The 9942-nt window shown below is 66.3% G+C and overlaps 1 protein-coding gene across 8 annotated transcripts; it reads left to right on the forward strand.

Annotated features, from left to right (window-relative positions):
* The first annotated feature begins 1377 nt into the window (after positions 1-1377).
* On the forward strand, positions 1378-9090 carry LOC140652235 (uncharacterized). Of its 8 annotated transcripts, XM_072862728.1 has the most exons (5): positions 1378-2260; positions 2790-3090; positions 3386-5733; positions 7535-8327; positions 8801-9090. In XM_072862728.1, exons 3-5 carry the CDS (start codon positions 5724-5726, stop codon positions 9030-9032), a joined length of 1035 nt encoding a protein of 344 aa, XP_072718829.1. In that variant the 5' UTR covers positions 1378-2260; positions 2790-3090; positions 3386-5723; the 3' UTR covers positions 9033-9090. The 8 variants fall into 8 exon arrangements, 6 of the variants coding, with proteins under 6 accessions (XP_072718829.1, XP_072718828.1, XP_072718830.1 ...); XM_072862727.1 differs by having other exon boundaries at positions 1378-3090; XM_072862729.1 differs by having other exon boundaries at positions 1378-3090; positions 8813-9090.
* Positions 9091-9942: the final 852 nt, after the last annotated feature.

A 9942-nucleotide genomic window follows, 5' to 3' on the forward strand; every position in this document is an offset into this window, starting at 1 on the left:
ACACATAGCTCCACAGCATTAACATACCCACCCAAAATACCTTCCATGCCCAAAAAAGATTAGCAATTGAAGCATCATACAGGAAAAGCCTCAAGCAAACCCCAAAAAACCAAAAACCTAGCCCCGAAAAAAATTAAAACAGTCTTTACTTCATAAGCCTGCATACTGATAACCTTCAAAATGAAAAGATAAATCTTTCCCCCAGAAGAACAGCAGAGAGGCAGCACACCCTGGACCCAGCCCAGTCACAGCTCCCTCGGGCATACCCAGCAGCTGTGACTGGGCACATCATTCACTTCAACGGAGCTCCAACCACCACACTTAACAGAAAAAAAATAATTAAAATCCACTATTACAGCACAAAAACAGATAGGAACGGCTAAACAGCTCACATAACCGTTACAAAAACCCGAACAACTCACGACCTCGCGACAACGGCCGCTATGTACTCCCGCCCTGGCTCACGATTGGTGGTTCCCGCGTGACGCTCGCAGCGTTGATTGGGCGGCGGCAGCCAGGCCCCGCCCTCTGCCCCGCCCCGGCGGCAGGTGCGCGCCGGCCCCCCGAAGCTACAAGAAGCCCCGGAGGGGGCGGGCGCCGCTGCAGTGCCCGCCGCCGCCGCCAGGGGGCGCCCCCGCGGGCGGGGCCCAGCGGAGCGGGAGGCCGCGGCGGGAGCAGGTGCGGGCGGGGGTTTCGGCGTGGGGGTGCGGGGCGCCTGGGGGGCCCACTGGTATGGGGGGCCCACTGGTATGGGGGGCCCACTGGTATGGGGGGCCCTGCCGTGCCCGGGGGCCGTCTGACGGTGACCTGGGGGGGACGTGCCGCGCTACTGGTGGAACCCGCGCCCGGCCCCGTTGAGGGGGAACTGGCCCCGGTCAGGGCCGGGGGGTGGTTGGGCCCGGGCGCGGCTTCTGGGCGTGTCGGGGCCCGGGCGGGGTCTGAGGGGGTGCCCGGCGTCGGCGGTGGTTGGGCCCCCCGGGTGGGGGCGTGGGGGTGTCGGGGCCCGGCTGGGCCGTGGGGGTGCTGGGCCCCCCCGGGGCGGGGCGGCGGGTGGGGGCAGCTCCGTCCCCGAGCGGCCCCGCGGGGCTCAGCCGGGGTGCGGGTCCCCCTGCACAGACGCCGCTCGTGGGGAGGGTGCACGGGGAGCGACCCTGGGTGCGAGGCCTGCGGGGTGGCTGTGGGTGACCGTCCCCTGTGACCCCCCGCGGCCACAGGTGGCGGGGGGCCTTGTGCCCCACTTCTCATCCCGGGAGCTGCTGCTGCTGCGCTGGGGTAGCAGGGGGCTTCCCGGCCGGTGCTGAGCCCGGCTCTTGTTCCCGGCTGCGCGCCTTGGGAGTTACCGAGGAGTTCCGTCTCACGATGCTCTGCTCGTCCTGGCCTGTTGTTTGACGTGCTGTACAACCGGGGTGATCCTGCGGGCGAGGCGTGACGTGCGCAGGCACCGCTCACGCTTCACCCTTCCTGCGTCGGCAGGAGAGACGCCGCACCTGCCCGTCGGCACGGGGGTCTGTGTTCTGGTGGGATCCCCAGACTGCGCACGGGGACGCAACACCCGTCCCTGCACTGCACCGCGTTTCTGGGGGTCGGTAGCGACTCGTACGTGGGGCGGGCGGCAGGTCCTGCCCCCTCTGGGGCACGGGGCCCTTCACGCTGCGCGTCGGCAGGACGAGCCCCTTTGCTGCACCTCCGCTTTTCAGGCTGCGCCCCAGGTTTGTTACGGCACCGTCAGGTTCGGTTCCCGTGGGCACCGCTGCTGCTTTTGTTGTGCCCAAAGCCGCTGCCCTCGCACATCCCCGCCGGGGGCCAAAGCGGCCGGGACACGGGCGTCCCCCGTGCGGGCTCAGGGGACGGGGGGCTTTGGGGTGGGGGCCGCGACTGCGGGCGCTGCCGTGCCGTGAGGGCTCTCGGGGGCTGGCGGATGCAGGCGGCCTGCAGCAATGCTGGGAGCCGTGTCTGAGGTCTGCTTGGGTGGAGGTAACGCAGTTTTGGTGCAGGTGCAGGTGGTGCCCGTGTAACGCGCGTACTGCTGGGTTTGCCAGCGTCCCAAAATGAGACATTTTATCTTGGTGGCTCTGGGCTGCACCCGCTTGCAGCCCTGGACAGGCCAGGACGGTTTGGGCTGCGCAGGCGGGGCGTTCCCCGGACGCCAGGGCGTGGTCTTGGCATCCCAGCCCACAGCCTGGGTGACTGACGGATGTCAGAATCTCCTGGGGGTCTCCAAAGAGGGGAAGCGGGGACGCTCGGTACTGCCCTAACCACGGTGAGTAACAGGAGGCGCCGGGAGAGCCACCGAGAGCTGAGGCACCTCAAATGGCTCCACCGGTCTTCTGTTGCCTGGGTTTGTCCACAGCTGCTTCTGGTTCTCAGCTTCAGGTGTCGGCGGTTACTTTGAAGGATGGTTTTTGTCTCTTCCTTCAGAAACCCGAGAGCTGCAGCCGGGTCCCAGCAGGGCTGGGGCTGGGGGGATCAGGTCCCCTGCGCTGCTGGGGCAGCGGGGCTGGGACCAGAACTGCTGCAGCGGTTCTCCAGGTGACCCGAACAAGAGCAGCCTTTCCGTAGGGGTTTCTGATGAGACCGAGGGCGTAGTTAAATGCATTTTTGTTTCCTTTTGGTTAATGCAGGTTATTAGCTGATGTGTTTAAGCAGCTGTTTACCAGTCCCCTGTGCGTGCTCGCTAGCCACGGGTCACGGTTAAGGTGTCAAGTTAGGACTGAAGGTTCAAGTTTGACTTTGCGCAGCAGGTGGTGTATTTGTGCATTGATTTTTGCTATGCTTTTCTTCCCCCCCAGAAAACGGAGTGTTTTGTTGACCCCGGCCCTCTCCGAGCCCGTCCCGTCCGTATGCCTGACCCTCCACTCTCTCAGCCGCTGGGATTTTGCCAGGAGCCCACGAGTGACGGCGGGCACACGCGGCGCTGGCTGCTGGCCACCGTGTTTGCCGTCTGGGGAGCTGCCGTCGCTGCGCTGCCTGCGCTCTGGCAGCCCCGCGGGGCTCTGCTGCGTGCCGGGCACGAGGGCCGCTGGCTCGCAGGGACGTCGGGGCAGCCGCGGCTCGGGGGAACCGGCTGACGCTGCGGCTGCTCCCGCCACGGTGAGTGGGGACTTTGGTGGCGGCCGCGGTGACTTTGCTCGGGGCGCGGGAGAGAGGAGCGGAGCTCCTGGGGGTCTGGGGCTACCGCAGCCCCCTCGGCCGAGTCCCGGGGGCTGACGCCTCCCTGCAGGACTCGCTCCGAGAGGCCTCGGGGAGCCACGGGGCTGCTCCGGGCAGCGGCGTGTGCTGCGCCCACCCCCCTGCCCGGGGGCGTTGGGAAAATGCCCTTCCCTAACGATGGCATCAGTCGCTCTTTGTCGTACGGAAGCGTATGAACGTTGCTAATCTGTGCTAGTTCCCATTCCACGCCGCAGTGTGAGGAGCGGTGGAGTTTTCCTGGAGACGCGGGCAGTGTTCGTGCTGAGGTAGAGCAAACTGAAGGACGGCCCGGCCCTGGACATAAGGGCTTTGCTTCGCGGAAGCCGAGAGCCGTCCCTGAAGGATGAAGGACTCCCCGGGCACCCGAGGTAACGCCGGCGTCCCAGCCCCTCTGACGCGGCTGTGAACCCCTCCCGGCGTCGGCTGGCGTCCCAGAGGAGTGACTGTGGCAAGACGGACTCCAGGGGCGCCTGGATCAACAGACAAGCAGCGAGAACGCTGCAGAAGCGGCGTTGCCGGGCCAGGTTCTCCTGCGATCGGTCACCGGCAGCGTGGGTGCCAGGGGTTAGTCAGGCGTTGGACCCGAACGTCGCTGGGTGAAGAGCTGGCGGGATGGCAGGGCTCCGAGGGCGGCAGGGAACGGGGCTGCGTCTGGCTGGCGGCCGGCCACCAGCGGGGTTCCTCAGGCTCAGTTCTAGGGCCAGTGCTGTTCAGTGCGTTCACCCGTGACCCGGAGGCACCATCGGCACATCTGATGGCGATGCCCAGCTGGGAGGTGCTGTTGGCTCTCTCGAGGGACGAGAGGCCTTCCGGAGGGATCTGGGTAGATTGGAGCGTGGGGCAATCGTCAGCGGCGTGGCGCTGAACAAGAACAAATGCCGGATTCTGCACCTGGGACGGGGCGACGCCGGGCACGAGGACGAACTGGGAGAGGAGCGGCTGGAGGGTGCTAAGGTCCTTGAATGCGTCCGGAGGGCAGCAAAGCTGGTGACGGGGCTGGAAGGCATGTCCTGTGGGGCTGGCTGAGGACTCGGGCTTTGTCTAGCGTGGAGCAGAGGGGGCTGAGGGGCGACCTCAGGGCTCTGCAGCTTCCTGAGGAGGGGACGTGGAGAGGGAGGTGCCGATCTCGTCTGCCGGGGATCCGGGGACAGGACGCCTGGGAATGGTTCGAAGCTGCGCCGGGGAGGTTTAGATGGGATGCGAGGAAGCATTTCTTGACCGAGAGGGTGGTCGGACGCTGGAACGTCGTTGGGGTGAGGTGCTTAGGGACATGGTGTAGCGGTGGACTCGGCAGTTGTCCTGGTTTCAGCTGAGAAAGAGTTAATTTTCTTTATGGCGGCTGGTATGGGGCTATGTTTGGATTTGTGCTGCAAACGGTGCTGATAACACAGAGATGTTTTAGTTGTTGCTGCACTGGTCAAGGGCTTTTCGGCTTCCCGTGCTCTGCCAGGTGCAGCAGAAGCTGGGAGGGGGCACAGCCTGGAGAGTTGATCCAAACTGCCCAAAGGGCTATTCCAGACCACATGGCGTCATGCTCAGCGTATAAAGCTGGGGAAGAAGGAGGAAGGGGGGGACGGTGGGAGCGATGGCGTTTGTCTTCCCAAGTCACCGTTAGGCGTGACGGAGCCCAGCTTTCCTGGAGACGGCTGAACACCTGCCTGCCCGTGGGAAGGAGTCAATGAATTCCTTGCTTTGCTTCGCTTGCATGCGCGGCTTTTGCTTTACCTGTTAAACTGGTTTTATCTCAACCCTCGAGTTTTCTTACTTTTGCTCTTCCGATTCTCTCCCCCATCCCACCGGGGGGAGTGAGCGAGCGGCTGCGTGGTGCTTAGCTGCTGGCTGGGGCTAAACCACGACAGCAGCGTTAGGTTTACGGTTGGACTTGATGATCTTAGAGGTCTTTTCCAACCTGCACGATTCTGTGATTCTGTACGTTCTGTGGAACGGGCTTCCTGGAGAGGTGGTCGATGCCCCAAGCCTGGCCGTGTTCAAGAGGCATTTGGACAACGCCCTTGATAACTCGCTGTAACCTTTGGTCAGCCCCGAAGTGGTCAGGCGCTTGGACCAGGTGAGCACTGTAGGTCCCTTCCAAGTGAGCTATTCTATTCTGGTCTACTCCGTTCTATTCTTTGGTATTGTTCATGCTTAAGTAAAACTGAAGGACGGCCCGGCCCTGGACATAAGGGCTTTGCTTCGCGGAAGCCGAGAGCCGCCCCTGAAGGATGAAGGACTCCCCGGGCACCCGAGGTAACGCCGGCGTCCCAGCCCCTCTGACGCGGCTGTGAACCCCTCCCGGCGTCGGCTGGCGTCCCAGAGGAGTGACTGTGGCAAGACGGACTCCAGGGGCGCCTGGATCAACAGACAAGCAGCGAGAACGCTGCAGAAGCGGCGTTGCCGGGCCAGGTTCTCCTGCGATCGGTCACCGGCAGCGTGGGTGCCAGGGGTCAGTCAGGCGTTGGACCCGAACGTTGGAAGGGTGCGAGAACCCCGGGTGAACCCACGCTTGGGGTGCCCCAATTTGGCAGGGACGCCTCATGCGCACGAGTGAGTGTTTCCCTCGTGCTGCTCTACGTTGCGTCCCGGCCCCTCTCCTCGGTCGGCACGGCCGGTTGCGCATTTATTGGCAGGCGCTGGGTCCCGCTCCGCTCTGGGGCGGGCACGTGGGGCAGCCGGGGGTGAGCCGTCCGTTTCCTCTCCCCGGGGCGGGATCCCCTGTGGGTGCCCGGCTGGGCCCCGGTGACTTTCCCGGCGGGTTTCGGCACGGCCCGCACAGCCGGGCGTCCCCCACGGCGGCTCCTAGGCCCGGCTCCGAGCGGGGCGGGGGAGAGGGACCCTGTCCCCATCCCGGGCTGCGCCAGGGGAGAGCCTCTCCTCCGGCTCGGGGCAGAGGGACCCTGTCCCCATCCTGGGCTGTGCCAGGGGAGAGCCTCTCCTCCGGCTCGGGGCAGAGGGACCCTGTCCCCATCCCGGGCTGCGCCAGGAGCCCAGGCGGCCTCGCCATCCCCGGGCAGCTCCGCCACAACGTGCCGTGGGGCCTCTCGTCTCGCCCCGCAGCACGGCACCCCTGGGCGGGCGCTGGTCGGGGGGTCGCGTCCCCTGGGGGAGAAGGGGGCCTGCCGGGGCTGGGGCTCTCCCGGTGTCGCGAATGAGTGATTTAGATAGCTCAAAAAAAATCGCCGTCAAAGGTAGTAGCAAAGGCAGTTTTAACGTGACGTATAAGAGTGCGACTTGACCAAGTCGGATGGCGAGGTTCGCTCTATTAATTACTGCGTGGAAGAAACAGAGACAGGAAAACGGGGTCACCCTCGAGTTGAAGTGCTTCACAGAGAGACCGAGGATACAAAGGGTACGGAGGACCCTCCCGCCGAGTCTCGAGGTTCAGAGTAGAGCCCTTGCTTTCTAAACTCCTGATGGAGCTTAGGCGCGGACTTGGACAACGGTTTACGTCTAAGGGATTATGTACGCAAGATTTACCAGTTCAGCACGCAGTCAGAGTTACCGAGACAGAATCAACGTTGCCATACTACAAGGTTACGCGCGACATCGGTCGCTTCCCAAAGATCTGCCGTCGGTAAAAGGTCTCTGCCTCGAGGAGCAGCCGTGAGAGCTGTCCCCGCTCTCGGGGAGATCGCCGCCCTGCAGCCACGCTGCCCGGCAGGGAGAGCTCAAAGGCGGCTCGCCTCGGCTCTCACGTTTCGAGATACAGTGCCTGGCTCGTGGTCGGATGATGCGCGGTAGGAACGACATGCGTGAGGCTCCTTGTACCCGCAACTTTGTTCCTTGATAAAGGAGTCTCGGAGCAGCCACCCGGCGTTCACGCGTTAACTGCACGATGGGTGTTCCGGGCTCTGGGGCGTCGATGCTCGCTGTGCCGCTCCGCTCCTTTGTGGGTTCTCAGGGAACAGAGCGGGACCAGAGGAGTCCTTGGCCTGGTCACGGCTCAGGCCTGTACCTCCTTTGGGGCCCGTACCGGCCGCTGCTGCTTTGGCGAAGAGGTCGAGCGCAGCCGTCGCAGCGGGGCGGCCGGCGACCCCTCCTGCTGCCGGGCTCCCTCCTCCTGGTGCGGGCACCGGCTGGTTTCTCCTCCACAGCTCTTTTCCCGAGCGGCTGCCGGGAGGAAAATCCCCTCCGTCCCGGCGCCAGCTCTGCCGGAGCCGGGGAGAGCTCGGACCGGGGGAACTGGTTTCCACTGGGGTTCAGCCCTTCGGCCCTGCCTGGCGTCATCCTCACGGGCGGATGCCCGCGGACCGGAGCTGGCGGCGTTAGGGGGCTCCCACGGCGGGGCCTTGGGGTGGCTCTGAGCTCTGTCTGAAGCCGTGCTTTTACCTAGAAACTTCTTTTTCAGCTCAAAACGTGCTGCAGTGGGAGCAGAGGCCGCTTCAGGGATCCGCACCCGGCTCCTGCAGCCCAGCCAGGGAGGGGAAGCGACGGCCGTCCCGGTGCCACCGGTCCCTCGGGAGGTGTTGGCGGCACGGGCGATGCCGCGTGGCCGTGCCGAGCGTGGGCAAGGCTCGTCCCGGTGCCTGGGCGAGGAGCAGGGCCCCGAGGCGGCGAGCGCCGTGGGACGCGGGCGGCGAGGACGCGCCGGTGAGGGGAGCGCCCTGTCGCGGCGGCCGAGCGGGGCTGCGCGGCGGCACCGGGGCGCTCGGCTCCCGGGGCTGGCTGTGCCCGGGGGGTCTGCGGTGCTGCGGGAGGGGCCGGGGTCCCCAGGCTCCGGGGGGCGGTTTTGTGCTCGGGGCGCTTTGGCTTTGCCCCTCGTGCTGCTGGGGGGCGGCTGAGGGCAGGAGCCGGACCCCGTCAGGGCTCCCCGCGGGGCCCTTTGGGGGGAAGGAGGGGTCCCGGCGCCGGCGGGCAGCGCCGCTGTGGCTGCCTCGGGGCTCAGCACCGCAGGGCCGGGGCCCGCACCTGCCCGGGCAGGGTGCCCCGCGGCCAGAGGCTGTTTGTGGGCGCAGGTGGGGCCCTGGGGGGCCCCTCGGTTCCTGTCCCTGCAGCCCCGCCGGGCCAGGGCCAGGCTGGTCTGGGCTGCACGTTTCAGGGGGCCGCGGCTGCGAGGGGCGTTTGGAGCAGGTGCTGTCGGGGTCCGGTGCCGTCGCCGTCCCCGGCCTGGAGTCGCTCTGTGCCGCTGCTGCGCCAGGCAGGTGGGTCTTCAGGCAGATCCTGGCTCTCGCCCACCCTTCCGGGGAGAAATGGGGCATTTCTGGTGTCCCGTCCCCATTTCTCCCTCCCCTCCCATCTCGGGTGCGCGGTGCTGGGTTGCTGCTGCTGCCCAGGGGGCCGAGCAGAGCTGCCCGTGCCCGGGAGGCAGCAGGGTTTGCAGGGCAGCAGCTCCGGGGGCTCTTTGGGCCGCGTCGCCAGGAGCCGATTGTCCCACGTCTCCCACTGCGCAGGGACGGACGGACAGAGGAGCCCCAGGAAGAAGCCGGGCCGCCTGCGCTGCACGTGGCCCCGCTCCTGCCTGGGGACAGCCCTGCCCGCGTCCGCCGGGAGACGCTGCGGGGACTGCGCCGCTCCAGGTCGGTTGTTGGGGCCCCCGTTTGTTTCAGGTCCAGCCCCAGGTCAGTTTTGGCTCCAGCTCATTTGCAGCTCCCGTTTGTTTCTGCTCTGGTTGCAGCTCCAGCTCCAGCTCCAGCTCGGCTCTGCCTCGTTTCAGCTCCTGCTCGTTGTGGCTCCAGCTCCAGGTTGGCGGTTTCTGCCCCGGCTCGTGGAGGGCTCCAGTGCTTGCGGCTCCAGCTCCAGCTCCGTTCTGGCTGCAGCTCCTCTTCATCTCCAGCTCGACGGGCTGCTTCAGCTCCGTCTCCAGCTCATGCTTGTTAAAACGATCTTGGCTTTTGACGAGGTCGTAAATCAATCACTGTCATAACTTCTATATGAATATTAAATGTCATAGTTGTACACACATGGGCTAATTAGTTGGTGTTTATTGTTCACTAACCATCCTGGGGGCTGGACACACCTTGAATAAAGAGTTGGACACGTGAAGAGGGCCCAAAAAGCGCCTTTCGCCCCAGAGACTATCTCAAGCGTTTAATTCGGCCTGGTGCATGCCGGCCTCCCCAGCTTCGGGGACCAACGCGACCGGACCCCCACCTCCGGTGGGAGTCCACGCACCCTGCCCACCCCCTCCCTCCCGCCCCCCAACGCCCTCCTGCCTCCCAACACCCTCCCGCCTCCCCCCAGCCCCCCGCTCCCGGGCCCCCGAGTCCCCCAACTCCGGCCCCGGGTTTGGCCCCAGAAACACCCAACCGGGGCTGCGTTTCTGAGCCCAAACACACAGGACTCGCTCCCCGGCAGCCCCTCGCCCGGCCCCGGCCCCAAGGGCTCCCTTCTCGGCCCGGGGAAGCGCCCGCCTCGCTCCGTGCTGCTGAGCCCCGGCCCCGGGAGCCGGCTCTCGCCTCCCCGGCGCCCGGCCGAGCCCCGACCCCCCCAGCCCCGCGTGTGCTGTCGGGACGGGCCCGGGAGCCCCGGCGGGGTCGGGCGGTGCTGGGAACTGAGCCGGGGGACCCGGCCCCGTGTGGCCGCGGGGCGCCGGGCTCCGGCCCTCCGGGCTTTATTCGCCGGCGCCCCGAGCCTCGCCCGCTCCTCCGCGGAGCCCCCGGCAGCGCGGCCGCCCGGGCAGCGGCACTCGCTCCCCGCCTCTGCCCCGAGAACCCCCGGAGCCGCGGCCCCTTCGCCGTCCCCGGCCGCTGCTCGGCCCCGGCCCCACGGCCCCCAGCCGGTGCTCAGCCACGGCCCCACGGCCCCCAGCCGGTGCTC

Source organism: Ciconia boyciana, chromosome 5, assembly GCF_034638445.1.
Source record: "Ciconia boyciana chromosome 5, ASM3463844v1, whole genome shotgun sequence".
Taxonomy (NCBI): Eukaryota; Metazoa; Chordata; class Aves; order Ciconiiformes; family Ciconiidae; genus Ciconia; species Ciconia boyciana.

Bases quoted from the DNA above. Each gene is read 5' to 3' on its own strand.
- LOC140652235 (XM_072862727.1), top strand. The intron at 8,328-8,800 runs GTGGGTCTTCAG...CTCTGGTTGCAG, and splicing joins GCCGCTGCTGCGCCAGGCAG to CTCCAGCTCCAGCTCCAGCT.